Raw genomic sequence first — 22,881 nt, 5'->3', positions numbered from 1 at the left:
TGCTATCAGTAAAAAAGGACTTTAATTTATTAGATATTTTATGCAACTTCACAATAACCACGGGGCCTCCCCAGTGGCTCAGTAGTAAAAAATCCTCCTGCAATGCAGGAGAAGCAGGAGACACAGATTCAGTCCCTGAGTGAGGAAGATCCCCTAGCGGAGGAAATAGCAACCCATTCCAATATTCTTGCCAGAAAAATCCCATAGACAGAGGAGACTGGAAGTTTACACTCCACAGGGTTGCAAAGAGTCAGACATGACTGAGCAACTGAGCACTCCCAAATGCATGGTAACCACAAAATAAAAACATTTAAAAAGGGGGAAATTGAGTACACTATCATGGAAAACCACCAATTTAAAAAGCTATAAAAAAAGAAAACTATACACAATGGTACTGAGGAACTTATTTGTAGGACAGGAATACAGACACAGATGTAGAGTATGGGCTTGGGTGGGAAGGAGTGAGTGGGACGAATTTAGAGAGTAACACTGAAGTATATATACACTGCTTTTGAACTGTGGTGTTGGAGAAGACTCTTGAGAGTCCCTTGGACTGCAAGGAGATCCAACCAGTCCATTCTGAAGGAGATCAGCCCTGGGATTTCTTTGGAAGGAATGATGCTAAAGCTGAAATTCCAGTACTTTAGCCACCTCATGCGAAGAGTTGACTCACTGGAAAAGATTCTGATGCTGGGAGGGATTCGGGGCAAGAGGAGAAGAGGACGACAGAGGATGAGATGGCTGGATGGCATCACTGACTCGATGGATGTGAGTCTGGGTGAACTCCGGGAGTTGGTGATGGACAGGGAGGCCTGGCGTGCTGCGATTCATGGGGTCACAAAGAGTCGGACACGACTGAGCAATTGATCTGATCTGATCTGATGTATAAAATAGATCGCTAGTGGGAAGCTGCTACATAACACAGGGAGCCCAACTCAGTGCTCTGTGAAGACCTATAGGGGTGGGATGGTTGGGGGGTAGCTCAAGTGGGAAGGGATATAAATAAATACTTATGGCTGATCTGTGTGTGGTACAGCACAAACCAACACAATGTTGTAAAGAAATTATCCTCCAACTTAAAATAAAATTTAAAAGTTGTTTTTTAATTTTTAGAAAAAGCTTTACAGAGAGATTGGCCAAGATAACAGAGTAGGAAGACCTTCAGTTCACTTCCTCTCCTGGGTTCACCAAAATTACAACTATTTACAGAGCAACTATTGATGAGAAAGAGCAGAATTGAGCAGGAAAAAAAAAAATCTACAAGTAATATATAAAGAAGAAATCATGAGACATATAGGAGGGGTGAGGTCAAAGTTCCCTGCTGGGCGATCCACAAATGAGAGGTTAACTGCAATTGTAGAAGTTTTTCCCAAGAAGCAATGGTTCTGAGTCCTACACTGGGCTCCCCAGCCAAGGGGTCCTGTACCAGTAAGAGTAACGCCCCAGAACATTTGTTGATGAAGGCCAGTAGGCTTACTTTTGGGAGATCCAGAGGGCGGTGGAAAATAGAGACTCCATTCTTAAAGGGCAAACACAAAATCTCCCACGATCCAAGGCAGAAGCAGAAATTTGAAAGAAGCTTGGTTCAGACCCATTGGCTGATGTTAAACAGTCTCCCAGAGAGGCAAGAGGTAACTAGAGCTTATATTGGAGACAAAGACACTGTAGCAGCCATCTTCAGGAGCTCATTCTACCACATGGACATTGGTGCTGTCAAGCACCATTTTTCAACCTTCCCTCCAGTTTATTAGCACTGGGACCCAGCCCAACCTACCAGTCTGTCAGCACCAGTATTGAAACACCTCATTTCAGTTCAGTTCAGTCGCTCAGTCATGTCTGACTCTTTGCGACCCCATGAATAGCAGCATGCCAGGCATTCCTGTCCATCACCAACTCCCGGATTTATCCAAACCCATGTCCATCAAGTCGGTGATACCATCCAGCCATCTCATCCTCTGTTGTCCCCTTCTCCTCCTGCCCCGAATCCCTCCCAGCATCAGAGTCTTTTCCAATGAGTCAACTCTTCGCAAGAGGTGGCCAAAATACTGGAGTTTCAGCTTTAGCATCATTCCTTCCAAAGAAATCCCAGGGCTGATCTCCTTCAGAATGGACTGGCTGGATCTCCTTGCAGTCCAAGGGACTCTCAAGAGTCTTCTCCAACACCACAGTTCAAAACCATCAATTCTTCGGTGCTCAGCTTTCTTCACAGTCCAACTTTCACATCCATACATGACCACTGGAAAAACCATAGTCTTGGCTAGATGGACCTTTGTTGGCAAAGTAATATCTCTGCTTTTGAATATGCTATCTAGGTTGGTCATAACTTTCCTTCCAAGGAGTAAGCGTCTTTTAATTTCATGGCTGCAGTCACCACCTGCAGTGATTTTGGGCCCCCCCAAAATACAGTATGACACTGTCCACTGTTTCCCCATCTACTTCCCATGAAGTGATGGGACCAGATGCCATGATCTTCGTTTTCTGAATGTGGAGCTTTAAGCCAACCTTTTCACTCTCCTCTTTCACTTTCATCAAGAGGCTCTTTTGCTCATCTTCACTTTCTGCCATAAGGGTGGTGTCATCTGCATATTTGAGGTTATTGATATTTCTCCTGGCAATCTTGATTCCAGCTCGTGGCCAAGCCAACTACCAAGGTGGGGACATAGCCCCACTCACCAGCAATCAGGCTGCCTTATGACACCCTGAGCCGATAGGTGACCATGACACAGCCCATACACTAGACAGGCACTAGCCCCAGGACTTCCAAGGTCCTGCAGCCAGAGATCCTAGAACCCAGCTCTGCCAGCAAGTGGACTGGCACTAGCTCTAAGACTCAGCTTCAACCACTGGTGGGTGGGAACCAGCAACAGGATCTCTTGGGCACAGAGCCTACTGACCAGCAGGTGAACACCAGCCCCAGTACCAGTGCAGCACCAGAACATGCCATCGCAGGGCCTAAACCACACATCAGCAGGGCCTAAAGCACACATCAGCAGGCTGTTACCACCGTAGGACTCCCTAGGTCACAGTCCTACCCACCAGAAAGCCAACACCAATTCTGAGACACACTGGGCCCCTCACCCAGCTGTCCCAGGATACAGCCCCACCCACTAGTGGGCTCACAAAAGCTTTTGGACACCTTGAACTTCACAGTCAGTTGTGTAAGAAACCAGCTCCACACAACAGCAGGCCACACCAGCTCTAGGACCCACAGGACCCTGCAGCCAGAGATCTCAACACCTGACTCTACCCACCAGTGAACTAGCACTAGCCCATGATGGCCCAGGCCTTGGCCACACTAGCAAGTCACATTAGCACCAAGATACCTTAGATTTCTCAGTCAGTCAATTTGGGATCAAGCCCTGCTGCTGCTGCTGCTGCTGCTAAGTCGCTTCAGTCGTGTCCGACTCTGTGCGACCCCATAGACAGCAGCCCACCAGGCTCCCCCGTCCCTGGGCTTCTCCAGGCAAAAGAACACTGGAGTGGAGTTGCTATTATAAATCTCACAGTAACCAGAAGCCACAAATCTACAACAGATACACACACAAAAAAAGAGAAAGGAATCCAAACATAATACTAAATGCAGTCATTAAATCACAAGGAAAAAGGACAACAGAAGATGAAAGGAACAAAAAAGAACTATAAAAATAATTAGTATATTGTTATTTAGTAGCTAAGTTATATCCAACTCTTTTGTGACCCCATGGACTGTAGTCCACCAGGCTTCTCTGTCCATGGGATTTCCCAGGCAAGAATACTGGAGTTGCCATTTCCTTCTCCAGGAGGTCTTCCTAACTCAGAGATCAAATCCATTATTTCCTGCATTGGCAGGCAGATTCTTTACTGCTGAGCCACAAAGGGAGCCTGGTAATTAGTATATACCCACCAGTAATTACTTTAAATATAAATGGACTAAATGCTCCAACCAAAAGACAAAGAGTGGCTGAATGAATAAAAAAAACAAGACCTGTATATATGGTACTTACAAGAGATTCACTCCGGATCTAAAGACACACATATAGAAAAAGAAGGAGGTGGAAAAAGACACTGCATGCAAATGGAAACAAAAAGCCAGGAAGAAATAGAAAATATCAACAGACAAATTATCAGTACTGAAACTGAATCAGTATTTAAAAAAAAATCCCAACAAAATCCAGGATCACAGGGTTTCAATGCTGAATTATATCAAACATTTAGAAAACAGTTAACATATATCCTCCCCAAAACATTCCCAAAAACTGCAGAGGAAGGAATGCTTCTAACTCATTCTATGAGGCCAGTATCACCCTAATACCAAAACCAAAGATAGGACACACACAGAAAAAATTACAGGTACAAAAATTCTCAACAAAATATTAAAAACTGAATTCAACAATACATTAAAAGATCCATACACTATGATCAAGTGGGATTCGTCCCAGGGACATAAGAATGCTTCAGTATCCACAAACCAAACAATATGATACACCACAATGACAAGCCGAAAAACAGAGATGATATGATCATCTCAACAGATGCAGAAAAGCTTGTGACAAAATTCAACATCTATAACAAAAAGACTCTCAACAAAGTGGGTATTAAAGGAACATATGCAAACATAAGAAAGACCATGTATAAGTCCATAGCTAACATCATACCCAAAGGTGAAAAGCTGAAAGCATTTCCTCCAATATCAAGATCAAAACAAGGATGCCCACTCTCACTGTTTTTATTCAACATGGTATTGGAAGTACCAGCCATAGCAATGAGAGAAGAAAAAGAATCTAAATTAGAAAGGAAGAACTAAAACTGTTTGAAAATGATAAGATACTATACAAACAAAATCCTAAAGCCACCAAAAAACTACTAGAATTCATAAATAAGTTTAAATAATTATAAATAAATAATTTATAAAATTTATAAATAAATAATTTTTAAATAAATTTATAAATAAATCTGTAAAGCTGCAGGATACAAATGAACTATCAGAAAGAGAATTAAGAAAATTCTTAATTTCTTAAGAATAAAACAAAAAGAATAAAACACCTAGGAATAACTAAGGAAGTAAAGAAGTGAACTCAGAAAAGTACAAGATGTTGATGAAATAAATGAAGACAATACAAACAGATGGAAGGATACACAGTGTTCATGGACTGGAACATTAAAATATTGCTAAGATGACAATATTACATAGGCCATCTATAAATTCAATGCAATTCCTATCAAAATATCAATGGCATTTTTCATATATCTAGAACAAATAACTTAAAATTTTTCATGGAAACACAAAAGAGACTGAAGAGCCAAAACAATCTTGAGAAAGAAGAAAAGAGCAGGAGGAATAAAGTTTCCTGATTTCAGACTATACTACAAAGGAACAGTAATCAAAACAATATGGTACTTGGACAGAAACAAATATATAGATCAATGGATCAGAATAGAGAGCCAAGAAATAATCCCACACATATATATCCAAAGAAAAGGAAAACACTCTTTTGAAAAGATACATGCACCCCAATGTTCATAATGGCATTATTTATAATAGCCAAGATATGGAAGCAACCTAAGTATCCATCAACATATGAATGGATAAAGAAGATATGCTATACACACACACACACACACAAAATGGTATAACTCTTCTATGTAGTATATATATATATACATACAATGGTATACTCTTCAGCCACAAAAAAGAAGGAAATCTTGCCATTTGCAACAAAGAACTTGAAGGGTATTATGTACGTGACATAAGTCATATAGAGAAAGACAAATACTGTGTATTTTCACTTACATATGGACTCTACAAAGCAAAACAAACAAATTAACATAACACAACAGAAACAGACTAATCCTAAATGCAAACAAATTGAACTCATCAATAAAAAGTCACAGAGTGGCTGGATGAATTAAAAAAACAAGACCCAACAATGATGCTGACTCAAGACACTCATTTCAGCTATAAAGACATACACAGGATCCAAGTGAATGAGGTACAAGATGATACTCCAAGCACATGATAACCAAAAGAAAATGGGTGTAGCCATACTTAGGACAGACTGATCTCAATCCAAAAATGATAGCAAGAGATAAAAATAAACATATATGATGATATAATGATAAAGCTGTCACTGTATCAAGAAGATATAGCAATCATATATTTACAACACCAAGGATTTAGGGAAGAAACAGAGAATAGGGTACCCTAACAAAATTAGGGTACTTCAGTTCAGTTCAGTTGCTCAGTCATGTCTGACTCTCCACGACCCCATGAATTGCTGCATGCCAGGCATCCCTGTCTACAGCCAACTCCCGGAGTTTACCCAAACTCATGTCCATCGAGTTGGTGATACCATCCAGCCATCTCATCCTCTGGCGTCCCCTTCTCCTCTTGCCCCCAATCCCACCCAGCATCAGACTCTTTTCCAATGAGTCAACTCTTCGCATGAGGTGGCCAAAGTACTGGAGTTTCAGCTTTAGCATCATTCCCTCCAAAGAAATCCCAGGGCTGATCTCCTTCAGAATGGACTGGTTGGATCTCCTTGCAGTCCAAGGGACTCTCAAGAGTCTTCTCCAACACCACAGTTCAAAAGCATCAATTCTTCGGCACTCAGCCTTCTCCACAGTCCAACTCTCACATCCATACATGACCACAGGAAAAACCATAGCCTTGACTAGACAAACCTTTGTTGGCAAAGTAATGTCTCTGCTTTTGAATATGCTATCTAGGTTGGTCATAACTTTCCTTCCAAGGAGTAAGAGTCTTTTAATTTCATGGCTGCAGTCACCATCTGTAGTGACTTTGGAGCCCAAAAAAATAAAGTCTGACACTGTTTCCACTGTTTCCCCATCTATTTCCCATGAAGTGATGGGACCAGATGCCATGATCTTCGTTTTCTGAATGTGGAGCTTTAAGCCAACTTTTTCACTCTCCTCTTTCACTTTCATCAAGAGGCTTTTGAGTTCCTCTTCACTTTCTGCCATAAGGGTGGTGTCATCTGCATATCTGAGGTTATTGATATTTCTCCCAGCAATCTTGATTCCAGCTTGTGCTTCTTCCAGCCCAGCGTTTCTCATGATGTACTCTGCATAGAAGTTAAATAAGCAGGGTGACAATATACAGCCTTGACATACTCCTTTTCCTATTTGGAACCAGTCTGTTGTTCCATGTCCAGTAATATCATGGTAACACACTGTTTAACAAGCTCACGTAAGGGTCATCTGACTCTTAAGGAAATGTACCTTTCTTTGAATTACCATGTTCTACTGATTAGGGTGCAACTATGTAAAGTTAGATGGTGACTTGTAGACAACTAATAAAAGTGGAAATGATTTTCGTCCAATAGAGATGTACATGATTTTTTATAAAAAAGATAACTCCAAAAGGATATCTTCATTGCCATATAGTATATTAACACGGTAACATACTAGGTTTGTATCCAACTTAACAATGTGATTTCAGCATTTCTTTGTTGCTCTGACTATAAGCATGTTGAGTTCTTACTTCTTTTAAGTGTCGTTCTGCTTATTTCATTAATGTGCTAAATAAGATTATAATCTGCTCACTATATGCATAAGAATTTCATTTTCATACTTTTGAGATTTTTTAAGATTGAAGCTTTTGAACAGTGGTGCTGGAGAAGACTCCTGAAAGTCCCTTGGACTGCAAGGAGATCAAATCAGTCAATCTTAAAGGAAATCAACCCTTAATGTTCATTGGAAGGACTGATACTGAAGCTGAAGCTCCAATACTTTGGACACCTGATGCAAAGAGATGACTCACTGGAAAAGACCCTGGTGGTGGGAAAGACTGAGGGCAGGAGAAGGGGGCAACAGAGGATGAGATGGTTGGATGGCATCACCGACTCAATGGACATGAGTTTGAGCAACCTCTAGGAGGTGTTGAAGGACACAAAGCCTGGTGTGCTGCAGTCCATGGGGTCAAAAAAAGTTGGATGTGACTTAGTGACTGAACAACTTTTGAGATTTATACTTTCCAAAAGGATATAAAAATGCTCCACAGAAATTTTGGCTTTACTAGTAAAATAAGAACTCAGCTGATCTTCCAGGGACAATTTGCAGAACTTCGTATCTCTTTTTATTTCATTATTCAGTTTAGTTTAGTCACTCAGTCATGTCCGACTCTTTGTGACCCCATGGACTGCAGCACGCCAGGCTTCCCTGTCCATCACCAACTTCCACAGCTTGCTCAAACTCATGTCCATTGAGTCGGTGATGCCATCCAATCATTTCATCCTCTGTCACCCCTTTCTCCTCCTGCCTTCAATCTTTCCCAGCATCTGGGTCTTTTCCAATGAGTCAGTTCTTTGTACCAGATGGCCAAAGTATTGGAGTTTCAACTTCATCATCAGTCCTTGCAATGAATATTCATGACTACTGGAAAAACCACACATGACTACTAGAAAAACCATTATAGATCACACTAATTTTCACAAGCAATCTCAAGAATAATAACTATACCAACAAATTTAAGTTGTTCCCAACTCCTTGCCACCCCATGGACTGTAGCCTGCCAGGCTCCTCTGTCCATGGGATTTTCCAGGAGAAAATACTGGAGTGGGTTGCCATTTCCTTCTTGAGGGGATCTTCCTGACCCAGGGATTGAACTTGAGTCTCCTGCACTGCAGGCAGACTCTTTACCAGTGAATCACCAAGCAAGCCCCCAAATAGATCAGCTGATCTTCCAGGGACAATTCCCAGAACTTCTGTATCTATTTTTATTTCACTATACTATTTCACAAACTATTTAATTTTCATAAGTAATCTCAAGAATAATAACTTTACTGTCAAATAATAATCAACTCACCACCACCATCAATTCATAACTATACCCAACCAATAAAGAGCACCCAGAAAAACCTTTGCAAATTAAAGAATTTCTTTGCTCTGAAAAATTATCCAATTTACAAACGTTTTAAATAATGTGCCAACACCACTTTGACTACTTCTGACTGCATAGCATGCAAGCAAAGAAAGCTCTACAAACAAACCAAAAAATAAAGCCCCCTAGATAATCATATTTGAAGTCAAGGTTTCAGAATACTCTTCAGTAACCAGACTAAAGGTATAACTAAACACTGCAAACAGATAAAACAAAACTATTAATCCTAAAACATACAGATAACATTACTAAAATAATATATCCAATCCCATCACTTATGGTAAGTAAGACTTTTACAAACCATACATTACACAACAAATATTGTAATAGCCTTCTCATTTGGAATACATATTTGTCAAAACATTACCTATGGCTATCAGGGCTTCTATGAGCGGCACTAGTGGTAAAGAATCCATCTGCTGAAACAGGAGATTTAAGAGATGTGGGTTTGAACCCTGGGTCGGGAAGATCCCCTGAGGAGGAAATGGCAACCCACTCCAGTATTGCCTGTGGGACTTTCATGGAGGTCCAGGTGTTGAATCTGCCTTCCAATGCATAATATTCTTGACTGGAAAATCCCATTGTCAGAGGAGCCTGGAGGGCTACAGTCCAGAGGGTCACAAAGAGTTGGATACAAATGAAGCGACTTAGCATGTGGCTAATTAAACCAATATATATTGTACATACTAATGGAGCCTCTCTAGTCTGTATATTTCTATTTATTCATATATGATGAGACATATACAGAGCCTACATACACACAGAAACCTGGAATATCAGATGTATCCCTTTATTTCTCACATGGAAACAACATTTATAGGCTATGTACTCATATGAGAATAAGTATTCTGAGGTGATACAATCATTACAAATCAATGTTCAGCTATCCCTTACAGTAACACTTCTTAAAAGAAAGAATTTCAAGTGGATAAGTGTCTCTTTATGTAAGTCTTTACTTTTCACTTTTAACATGAAAAAGGATCAAATCAGTCTTCAGGATTAACATCAAATGTAAATAAATCCATTCCACCTAGTACATAATCAAAAGTCCCTGAAGATTTATTTTCCTAATTATACAACTACCTGATAGGACAGCCATTACCACAGCTGACATCTAACTACTGTAGCTCTGCTGCCATAGGTGCTAGCAATATGAGTGTCTGCTGTCTGTCCTGCTCAGATGTTTGTTGTCAAAATCAGACTGAAAATGAGTGTATCTGATTGGTGAAACCTAGGTCACATGGATTCCCTGTAGATATGATAACCTGGAAAATGTAAGTTGCTTTTTCTTTAACTATTTTCAGAAGGCAGGCTTGACTTTTATCACATGTAAATCTGACTTTCTATTCAGGATAATTCTAAATTCTCTAACTTGTTATTGAAACACTGCCAGGAATCAAACTCCAGTCTCCCACATTGCAGGCAGATTCTTTACCATCTGAGCCACCAGGGAAGCCCCAAGTTCAAGAAATTCTTGGATTAAAAGGAAGTAAATGACCAAGAATAAGTTTAAAGCTTGTTTTCAGAATTTCCAGCAGCAATTAGACTGACTACATTACTGGAATAACATTCCTGTGAATTCTAACTATAATCATGCTACCAAACTGGGATGAAATTGTGTGCACACTTGCCTATCCTCATCTAAAGGCTTTATCTCCAGGAGCAGCACATGACCTCATACAGAAGAGGGAGTTCAAGGCAGGTTTCTTGAAGTGGAGAACGTGTCTTACCGGAGCATGTGAAAACCATTTGCCTGCATTCAGAGTCGACAGGAAATCCCAATCAAATAAGGAAGGGTGTGTCAAAGAGGCATTTGGCAGGACCTCCTTGATATTGGTTGTTCTTCTCAGGTCAGAGTCATGCATGAGAAAAGGCACATGATCATAACTGCAGGCAGAGAGGGAGAAGAGCAGAAAAGGTAGATAGGCTGAATTCAGCCACCCTGGCAGACTGGGTTCTCAAAAAGCCTATCAAGTTCACAAGTCTTACTAGGTTCCTTACTCCCTCCCTTATCTTAGCAAAGGATTAAGTACAGGAATTTATACTTTTATATTAATATTTTTCTGCCCAAGGAAGCAATCTTTTGTAATGTACAATAAGCCTACTGTGCTGTGCTTAGTTGCTCAGTCATGTCTGACTCTTTGTGAACCCATGGACTGGATCCTGCCAGGCTCCTCTGTCTAGGGGGATTCTCCAAGCAAGAATATTGGAGTGACTTGCCATGCCCTCCTCCAGGGGATTTTCCTGACCCAGGGATTGAACCCGGGTTTCCTGCACTGCAGGCTGACTACCGTCTGAGCTACCAGGAAAGCTCCGTTAAGTCTATTAGCTATGGTGAAACAGTAGCCTTCCTATCAAGGGAATTTATGGATCTAGAAAACAATAGGTAGAGTAGTCATCTGAGAGTAAAGTAAGTGAGAAGTGAATGTGGCAAGGTCCTAAAGTCCCTAGAACCATACTAAACAGGCACCTACACAAACTTCCTATGTTTTTCTGACTCATTTCCCAACTGGCAACTGTCCTGAGTATTTCTGGTCCTAGATTCTCATATCAGGTGGCATCATTAGAAAAGTTTATTATCTGAAAACTTCTGTTATCAGCTATTTGCCTTGAGGAATCTGTCTTTATGAAAATCTCTCTTTCTTTATGATTAAAATATACATGATGAGAACTCTGTAATGATCACTAAGGAGTAACAGGATTGAGACCTAGTCCCTTGCCCATGAACAATTAGAAAACTGGACAAGAGAATTAACTTTTGTAGGAAGTGGACAATGGGGAGCACAGTATAATTATTTCTGAGAAAAGGCAAACAAATGAAATAGGCTTTACCATTACCCAAGCTTCCTTCTTGCAGGTGAATACTGGAATTTGGCATGGGACAAGATGGGCATGCATGATAAGTCGACTCAAGTTGGGTCTCACTCTCTGCAACCCTATGAACTATAGCCCAGCAGGCTCCTCTGTCCAGGGGATTCTCCAGACAAGAATACTAAAATGGGTCGCCATGCCCTCCTCCAGGGATCTTCCTGATTCAGGGATCAAACCTGAGCTCGTACATCTCCTGCATTGGCAGGCGGGTTCTTTACCACTAGTACCACCAGGGAAGCCCATGGAGCAAGGAGTGGAGCATCTAGAAAGTACCCAGCCACTTACTGAAATGAGAAGAAGAAGATGAGATTAAGGAGAGGTCAAGAAAGCTAGAATTTATTGGCTAGAGTCTCGTAGGTATGCATATGGAGGTATGCAAAAAGAAAGCATTCTGGAGAACTATGTACAAGGATCCCTTGAAGTATGCCTAAATATCAATTTGTAAATGTACAGAGTAAAACTCTTATGAAGTTTGTCAAGAATAACTTCCAAGAAAAGGAAAATAACCAGAAAGTTCCAAGACAATTTACAGAGCTCACAAAGGGATGTAACTCATTCAAGTTCTATTAGTGGCATGACCTCAATAATAACAAGGATATGTCTTTGAGATGGGAATAATTTAGAACTAGAATTACTTTAGAATCTCCATAAAAGACCTTAAAAACAATCCTCCAAAGGATCAAACTAATATTCAAGTAACTTAATTGCCTGCTAGAATAAGCACAAAATTCTTTAATGGAATACAAAAAAATATACCACCCAGAATGGTAAAGTCACAATGTCTGGCTTATAACCAAAATTTACCAGATGTGTAACGAAGTATAAAAATGTAACCATAACCTAGAGAAATTACTCAGTAAAGACAAACTTGGAAATGACAGAGGTGACAGAATTCGTAAACAAGAATATTAAATCATGATAAAAAATATAGATGATGTATGTAATAGATTCAAAGGAACACATGAACATATGAAGACAAAACTCTAAGAGCCAAAAAAAAAATAAATGGAAATTCTAGAGATAAAAAAATTTAACTGAAATGAAAAGTTCATTAAATGAATTTAACAGCATATTTGATATTACAGATGATATAAAGATCAGTGAATTTGAAGGTGCAGCAGTAGAATCTATCCAAATGAACTGTAAGACAATATCAAGCAGTAATTATATACATGCAGTTGCAGACCTAAAAAGAGGGGAGGAACAGAAAAAATATCTGAGGAAGTAAAAGTAAAAATTTCAAAAATTTATAAAAGTTAGGCATCAATAGATCCAACAACACTGATGAATACCAAGAAAAGTAAATACAGGAGTGCACATACACAGGCACATATCCCACACTATGTGCATGTGTATGGTGAAAAATTGATGAGGAAAAGAAAATTGTGAAAGTAGCCACAGGGAAAGAAAATACATATTTAGATAGAAATAAAGATAAGTTTATAGCACACTTTTCAACAAAAAATATGAGATACAGAAAATAATGAAACAACATATTTTAAATGGTGAAGGAAGAAAACAACTATCAACTTAAAATTCATCAAAAATGAAAGGAAGAAGAGATGGTGCTGGGAAGATGACAGAGTACAAAGCACCAGGAATCTGTCTCCCCACCTAGACAACAACTGCATCCGAAGACTGTCTGATGTAATTCTCTTGGAAGTTTGGAGTACATGAAAGGCGTTCAACTTCCATGGGAAAACTCAGATGTAAACTGGGGTTAATTTCAGTCAATTTCAACTCTTAGCACAACAGCAGCTACTCATTACCCACCACTATTCACATGGCAAACAACTGTGGACAGGTTCCTGGAGTAACTTGCACAGCAGCTGGTGAGTGCCAGGGTGGCAAAAAAACATCCTCTATTCCAAATATAGGGTTTCTCTGCTCTGGTCACTGGTTACTTCTTGTCACAAAACAGCAGAGAGATAAGACTGTTGTTGCACCTTCTTCAGCTGTTGCAAATCCCTAGCCCTCTAACAGAAGTGACTTTCACAAGATTTAAAGGGCAGCACCCTTTTCAACGCTCATTTATGTTTCTCCTTTTCTCCTATTGTAAATCTGCCATTAAACAGTAGCTTTATATTAAAGTGATCTATATTAAAAACTTAAAATATTAAAAATATCTGTACATACAAATGGAGAAGGCAATCGCACCCCACTCCAGTACTCTTGCCTGGAAAATCGCATGGACGGAGGAGCCTGCTAGGCTGCAGTCCATGGGGTCATGAAGAGTTGGACACGACTGAGTGACTTCACTTTCACTTTTCACTTTCATGCATTGGAGAAGGAAATGGCAACCCACTCCAGTGTTCTTGCCTGGAGAATCCCAGGGATGGCGGAGCCTGGTGGGCTGCCATCTATGGGGTCGCACAGAGTTGGACATGACTGAAGCGACTTATAGCAGGAGCAGCAGCAGTACATACAAAGAGAAATTAGAAAGTGACCATACATAGCCAAGGGAAGATCAGAAAAACCTGAAAAAAACTCAAGTTTACACCTAAGGCTGATCCATGGCACAGAGACATCTAATAAAAATTGAAACAACAACAACAAAACCCAGCAAACCCAAAAGGAAGAGGGAGAATCTAATTTCCAGTATTACCATACTACTCATCTCAAATGCTCAATTTTTAACCAAAAAAAAAAATCACAAGACTGACAAAAACAAAGTATGGCCCATTCAAAGGAAACAAATCAACAAGAACTGTCCCTGAAAAAAGCTAATGGTGGATATACTAGATAAAAACCTTAAAACAATCATATTAAAGACACTAAGAACTAAATAAAGATGTCGATAAACTCAACAAAATAATGTATGAACAAAATGGAAATATTAATAGATTTATTAAACCCAAAAAATAAACCAAAAAATTATAGAGCTAAAAAGTACAACAACTGAAATGAAAAACTGACTACAGGGATTCAAAGGCAGATTTAAACAGGCAAAAGGAAAACTCACTAAACTAAAAGATAAGACAATACAACTTATTGAATATGAGAATAAAAAAGATGGTGTAAGAGCTAACAGACTCTAAAGGATACCCCAACATCAAAGCCAGACAAACATACTACAAGAAAATAAAATTATAGAACAATATCCCTTATGAACACTGATGTAAAAAAAACCTCAATAAAATAGCAAATAGAACTCAGCACTGTATTAAAAAAGATTATATGTGAGATTTAGTCCCAAAATTCAAGAATGTTATTGAAATCCATCAATGTAATAAACCCACATTAAAAGAATGAAAGAGAAAAAAACACAATTATTTCAAGTGATACAGAAAAGGAATTTGACAACATTCAACACCCTTTAATGATAAACATTCTCATCAAGCTAAAAATAGAAACTACACCAAAGTAATAAAAGACACATATGGGAGGTGGGAGAGGGGTTCAGGATGGGGAACATGTGTACGCCCGTGATGGATTCATGTTGACGTGTGGCAGAACCAATACAATACTATAAAGTAATTAGCCTCCAATTAAAATAAATAAATTTAAATTAAAAAAAAAAGACATATGAAAAAGCCATGGCAAACACCACATTCAATGGTGAATGACAAAAAGCTTTTCCTCTAAAATTAGGATCTTAGAAGGTAAGGAAATGTGCTTTTGGCACTTGTACTCAAAGTGACGCTAGAAGTTCTAGCCAGAGCAATTGAGAAACACAGAGAAATAAAATGGATCCAGGCTGGAATGGAAGAAGCTAAAATTACTTCTGTTTTCATATGGTATTATCTTATATGCCACCTTCATGGATCATGGTCTTGTCATTGGTGAAGGGGCCTACATAACTTCAATGAAGCTATGAGCCATGCCATGCCATGCCACACAAGACAAATGAATCACTGTAGACAGTTCTGACAAAATGCAGTCCACTGAGAAGGGAATGGCAAACCACATCAGTATTCTTGCCTCAAGAACCCCATGAACATTAAGAGTATGAAAAGGCAAAATGATACGACACTGCAGATGAGCCCCCCAGGTCAGAAGGTGTTCAATATACTACAGGAGAAGAGCAGAGGGCAGTTAATAGCTCCAGAAAGAATGAAGCTGCTGGGTTAAAGCAAAAAGGATGCTCAGTTGTGGATATGTCTGGAGGTGAAAATAAAGTCTGATGCTGCAAAGAATAATACAGCATAGGAACCTGGAATATTAGGTCCATGAATCAAGGTAAATTGGACGTGGTCAAACAGGAGATGGCAAGAGTGAACACTGACAATTTTAGGAATCAGTGAACTAAAATGGACAGGAATGGGCAATTTAATTCAGACAACCATTATATTTACTACGCTGGGCAAGAATACCTTAGAAGAAATGGAGTAGCCCTCACAGTCAACAAAAGAGTCCAAAATGCAGTACTTGGGGGTAATCTCAAAAACGACAGAATGAACTCAGTTCATTTCCAAGGCAAACCATTCAATATCACAGTAATCCAAGTCTACGACCCAACCACTAATGCCAAAAGAGCTGAAGTTGACCAGTTCTATGAAGACCTACAAGACCTTCTAAAACTAACATCAAAAAAGATGTTCTTTTCATCACAGGGGATTGGAATGCAAAAATAGGAAGTCAAGAGATACCTGGAGTAACAGGCAAGTTTTGCCTTGGAATACAAATTGAAGTAGGACAACGGTTAACAGAGTTTTGCCAAGAGAACACGCTGGTCATAGTAAAACCCTCTTCCAACAACACAAAAGATGACTACACATAGACATCACCTACAGGTCAATACTAAAATCAGACTGCTTATATTCTTTGCACACAAAGATGGAGAAGCTCTATACACTCAGCACAAACAAGACCTGGAGCTGACTGTGGATCAGATTATCAGCTCCTTATTGAAAACTTCAGACTTAAATTGAAGAAAGAAGGGCAAACCTCTAGGCCATTCAGATATGACCTAAATCAAATCCCTTATTATTGACTATACAGTGGAGGTGACAAACAGATTCAAGGGATTAGATCTGGTAGACAGAGTGCCTGAAGAACTATGGACAGAGGTTTGTAACACTGTACAGGAGGCAGAGACTAAAACCATACCAAAGAAAAAGAAGTGCAAGAAGGCAAAGTGGTTGTCTGAGGAGGCTTTACAAACAGCTGAGAAAATAAGAGAAGTGAAAAGCAAGGTAGGAAGGGAAAGATAAACCCATCTGAATGCAGAGTTCAAGAAAATAGCAAAGAGATAAGAAGGTCTTCTTTATGAACAAGGAGAAGAACTGTAGAGAAATACAACAGAATGGGAAAGATTAGAGATCTCGTCAAGAAAAGTGGAGATACCAAGGGAACATTTCATGCAAGGATGGGCACAATAAAGGACAGAAATGTAACCTAACGGAAGCAGAAGAGAGTAAGAAGAGGTGGCGACAATACACAGAAGAACTATACAAAAAAAGATCTTTATGACCGGGATAACTATGATGGTTTGCCTAGAGCCAGACATTCTGTAGTGTGAAGTCAAGTGGGCCTTAGGAAGCATCACTACAAACAAAGCTAGTGGAGATGATGAAATTCCAGTTGAGCTATTTCAAATCCTAAAAGATGATGCTGTGAAAGTGCTGCACTCAATATGCCAGCAAATTTGGAAAACTCAACAGTGGCCACAGGACTAGAAAAGGTCAGTTTTCATTCCAATCTCAAAGAAGAGCAGTGTCAAAGAATGTTCAAACTACCCGAAATATTGCACTCATTTCGCATGCTAGTAAGGGCATGCTCAAAATCCTTCAAACTAAGCTTCAGTAGTACATGAACCAAGAACTTCCAGATGTATAAGGTGGGTTTATAAAAGGCAGAGGAACCAGAGATCAAATTGCCAACATTTATTGGATCATAAAGAAAGCAAGGCAATTCCAGAAAAACATCTGCTTCATTGACTACGCTAAAGCCTTTGACTGTGTGGATCACACCAAACTGTGGAAAATTCTTAAGAGATGGGAATACCAGACCATCTTACCTGTGGCCTGAGAAACTTGTATGTGGGTCAAGAAGCAACAGTTTGAAACTTACATAGAACAAATGACTGGTTCAAAATTGGGAAAAGAATAAGACAAGGCTATATACTGGCACCCTGTTTCACTTATATGCAGAGCATATCATGCAAAATGCAGAGCTGGATGAATCACAAGCTGGAATCAAGACTGCTGCAAAAAATATCAACAACCTCAGATGTGAAGATGATATCACCCTTATGGCAGAAAGCAAAGAGGAACTAAAGAGCCTCTTGATGAAGATGAAAGAGGAGAGTGAAAAAGCTGGCTTAAAACTCAACACTCAAAAACTAAGATCATGGCATCTGGGTCCATCACTTCATGGCAAATAGAAGGGGAAAAAGTGCAAACAGTAGCAGATTTTATTTTCTTGGCCTCCAAAATCACTGTGGACAGTGACTTCAGCCAAGAAATTAAAAAATGCTTGCCCCTGGAAGGAAATGTATAACAGACCTAGACAGTGTATTAAAAAGCAGAGACATTACTTTGCTGACAAAGGTCTGTATAGTCAAAGCTATGGTTTTCCCAGTAGTCACATACAGATGTGAGAGCTGAACCATAAAGAAGTTTGAGTGCCAAAGAATTGATGCTTTCAAACTACAGGGCTAGAGAAGACTCTTGAAAGTCCCTTTGATTGTAAGAAAATCAAACCAGTCAATCCTAAAAGAAATCAACCCTGAATATTGATTGGAAGGACTAATGCTGAAGCTGAAACTCCAATACTTTGGCGACTTGATACGAAGAGCCGACTCACTGGAAAAGACCCTGATGACGGGAAAGACTGAAGGCAAAAAGAGAAAAGGGCAGCAGAGATGAGACGATTAGATACCATCACCGACTCAATGCACATGAATTTGAGCAAACTTTGGGAGATAGTGAAGGATAGGGAAGCCTGGCGAGCTGCTGTCCACAGGGTCACAAAGAATCAGACATGACAATCACTGAACAACAAAAATTCTTACATGCAGAAAAGCCTAAAATTTCTATAACAAAAAACAGAATAAATAAATTTCACAAAACAGCAATACCAAGGAAATATCCAAAAATCAGCTGCATTTCTATACACAAGAATGAAGAACCTGTGTACAGGTTCATGAAGTAACTTGCAAAGCATGGTAAGACTCAGGGTGTCAGAAAGAGATCCTATACTCCAAATATAAGAAATCTCCACTCTGGTCACTAATTACAGAAATTACAAAAACAATTTCAATTAAAATGGCATCAAAAAGAATAAAGTACTTAAAAGAATGAACTTAAACAAAGGAGGTGAAAGATTTATGCAATGAAAACAAGAAAATATTTCTGAAAGAAGCGGAGGAAGACACAGATAAATGTAAACACATCCCATGTTTATGGATTGAAAAAATTAACATTGTTAATATATTACTATTAACCAGAGCAAAGAGAAGATTCATGCAATTCCTATCAAAATCTCAGTGATTCCCCCCTAGTTTTATTGAAATACACTTTACATACAGCACTGTACAAGATTAAGGCATACAACATAATTATTTGACTTACATCTATCACAGTATGATTATACTACGTTTAGTGAACATCCATCATCTCATTCAGGTACAATATTGATGATGTTGTTATTTAGTCACTAAATCATGTTCAACTCTTTTGCAACCTCATGTACTATAGCCCGCCAGGCTCCTCTCAGTCCATAGAATTTCCAAGGCAAGAATACTGGAGTGGGTGGTCATTTCCTTCTCCAGGGGATCTTCCCAACCCAAGGATCAAACCCATGTCTCCTGCATTGGCAGGTGGCTTCTTTATCACTGAGCCATCGAAGAAGGACTAGATACAACATTAAGAAAATTAAAAAATATTTTTCCTTAATTATCTTTAGTGTGTTACATATTACATCCCTTTATTTATTTGTCTTGTAACTGAAAGACTGCTTCATCTCATTTCACCAATTTCACCCACTCCTGTCTCTGAGTCACAAATCTAGTCACTGTCTCTAGTAACAAATCTGACCTCTTTTTCTATGAGTTTGTTTAGTTTTTGTTTGCTTGCTTGTTTTTGTTTGCTTGCTTGTTTTTGAAATATAATTAAAGAATAACTGAACTACAACTATATTAATTCTCGGTAGACTACACAGTAATTTGATATTTCTGTACATTTAACAATGATCACCATTAAGCCTAGTTGTCATCTGTCACCAAAGATATTACATGACTATATTCACCACACTTTGCATTTCATATCTGTGATTTACTTATTTTTTAACTTAAAGCTTGTACCTCTTAAGGTCCTTCACCTATTTCTCTCCTCTCCACAAATCTCGTCTCTTCTGGCAACTATCTGTTTGTTCTCTGCATCTATAACTAACTCTGTTTCTATTTGGTTATGTTTGTTCCATTTCACTTGGCATAATTATCTCTAGGTACAAACGTATGTCACCAATGGCTAGTTTCATTCTGTTTATGGCTGAGAAATACTGCATATTTATACACATCATTTCTTCTTTATCCAATCACCTATTGATGGGTACTTAGGTTGCTTCCTTATCTTGAATGTTGTACATAAAGCTACTACAGTGAACACAGTGGGGCATATATCTTTTCAAACTGGTGTTTTCATTTTCTTCATATATACAACTAGAAGTGGAATTGCTAGAATATATGGTATTTATGTTTAATTTCTTTAGGAACTTCCATATTGTTCTCCACAGTGCCTGCACTAGTTTACATTCTCATCAACAGTACACAAGAGCTCCTTTCTCTCCACATCCTTGCCAATATTTATAATTTGTTATCTTTTTGTTAATAGCCATTCTGACATGTGTGAGGGGATATCTCATTGTGGTTTTGATTTGCATTTCCCTGTTGATTAGTGATATAGAGCATCTTTTCATATGTCTGTTGGCCACATGAATGTCTCCTTTAAAAAAATGTCTATTCAGGTCCTTTGTCCATTTTTTAGTTGGTTGTTTCTTTCATGCTGACTTGTATGAGTTCTTTATATACTTTAAGATATTAACCACTTGTCAGATATGCCATTTGCAAATATCTTCTCCCATTCAGTACACAGCTTTTTCAATTGAGTTTCCCTCACTGAGAAAAAGCTTGTTTCATTTGATGTTGTCTCATTTATTTTTGCTTCTGTTTCCTTAGCCTAACGAAACAGACCTCCCTTCAAAATTCTAAGACTTAAGTCAAAGAGTACACTACCAATGTTTTCTTCTACAAGTTTATGTTTTATGATCTTACACGTAAGACTTTAATTCATTTTGAGTTTATTTTGTATATGGTGTGAGAAAGTGGTACAGTTTTCCCAACACCATTTTTTGAAGAGTCTTTCCTTTCCCCATTGCATATTTTAGTCTCCATGGATATATATTAACTATGGACTCATTTCTGGGATCTCTATTCTGTTCCACCGATTTATGTGTGTTTTTGTGCCTACATCATCCTGTTTTGATTACTGTAGCTCTACAGTATACTTTGGAGGGAGTCTTCTATCTTTAGACTGTTTTGGGTACTCAGAGGTTTTCTGTGTTCCCATAAAAATTTTGGAATTATTTGTTCTAGATCTGTGAAAAATTCCACTGACATTTTAATAGAGATTGCATTGAATCTGTAGATTTCATCGGGTTGGTATGGTCATTTTAACAATATTAATTCTTCCAGTCCATGAGCATGGTGTATCTTTCTATACTTCTCTGTCATCTGCAATTTCATTTATTATGTCTTGCAATTTTCAAAGTGCACATGTTTTAGCTCCTTAGTAAGATTTGTTTGCAGGTATTCTATTCTCTTTGATGTCATTGTGAATGGGATTATTTTAATTTCTTTGATAGTTCTTTTAGTATATAGAAATGCAATATATTTCTGTGCATTAATTCCATAGCCTGAGACTTTACCAAATTCATTAATGAGTCATTGATATGTCCATAGCAATCTCTTATGCTCCTTTCTATTTTTGTGCTGTTTGTTATTAAGTTTCCCTTATTCATTTTTGACTTTATTGATTTAGGTCTTTTTTTTTTTTTTTTCTTGAAGAGTTAGGCTAAAGATTTAACAATCTAGCATCTCTTTTCAAAGAACCAGTTCATACTTTCAATGATCATTTCTGTTGCTTTACTTTTTTCTGTCTCTTTTACTTATTTCTGCTCTCAGCTTTATGATTTTTCTTAACTTTTGAGTTGTGTTTGATCTTCTTTTTCTAATCATTTTAGGTGTAAGGTTATGTTATTTTTGTTTCCTAAGGTTGGCTTGTAGTACTACAAACTTCTGTCTTAAAACTGCTTTTGCTGTATTCCATAAATTTTGGATCACTGTTTTTTCATTTTGCTTCCAGATATTATTTTTTTCTTCTTTAATTTCTTCAGTGAATCATTGGTTGTTTAGTATCATTCTTTAGCCTCCACATGTTTGTATGTTTTCCAGGTTTTTTCCTTCTATTTGATTTATAAGCTTATAGCACTGTGGTTGAGAGAGAGGTCTGATATAATTCCAGTGTTCTTAAACTTACTGAGGCTTGTTTTATGGCCTAGCATGTAATCTGTCCTGAAGAATGTTTGATTTGCATTTGAAAAGAATAGGTATGCTGCTGTTTTTAATGAAATCTGATGGAATGTGATGCTGCTTATATATTTCATTTCAGTTCAGTTCAGTTCAGTTCAATCGCCAAGTCGTGCCCGACTCTTTGCGATTCCATGAATCACAGCACGCCAGGCCTCCCTGTCCATCACCAACTCCCGGAGTTCACTCAGACTTACGTCCATCGAGTTGGTGATGCCATCCAGCCATCTCATCCTCTGGCGTCCCCTTCTCCTCCTGCCCCCAATCCCTCCCAGCATCAGAGTCTTTTCCAATGAGTCAACTCTTCGCATGAGGTGGCCAAAGTACTGGAGTTTCAGCTTTAGCATTATTCCTTCCAAAGAAATCCCAGGGCTGATCTCCTTCAGAATGGACTGGTTGGATCTCCTTGCAGTCCAAGGGACTCTCAAGAGTCTTCTCCAACACCACAGTTCAAAAGTATCAATTCTTCGGTGCTCAGCCTTCTTCACAGTCCAACTCTCACATCCAAACATGACCACAGGAAAAACCATAGCCTTGACTAGACGAACCTTTGTTGGCAAAGTAATGTCTCTGCTTTTGAATATGCTATCTAGGTTGGTCATAA

At 38.8% G+C, this 22,881-nt stretch overlaps 1 protein-coding gene across 1 annotated transcript in view; it reads right to left on the bottom strand.

Moving 5' to 3' along the window:
* LOC102278578 (glycerophosphodiester phosphodiesterase domain-containing protein 4-like) overlaps positions 1-22,881 on the bottom strand; it is a 156,758-nt gene that overhangs the window by 61,800 nt on the left and 72,077 nt on the right. The window contains exon 10 of the mRNA XM_070365017.1: positions 10,609-10,765. Coding sequence (XP_070221118.1) covers positions 10,609-10,765 — 157 coding nt within the window. The remainder of the gene's footprint in view (positions 1-10,608; positions 10,766-22,881) is intronic.

The sequence above is a fragment of the Bos mutus genome, chromosome 29 (genome assembly GCF_027580195.1).
Source record: "Bos mutus isolate GX-2022 chromosome 29, NWIPB_WYAK_1.1, whole genome shotgun sequence".
Lineage (NCBI taxonomy): Eukaryota > Metazoa > Chordata > Mammalia > Artiodactyla > Bovidae > Bos > Bos mutus.
This window is presented reverse-complemented; position numbering and strand designations above follow the sequence as displayed.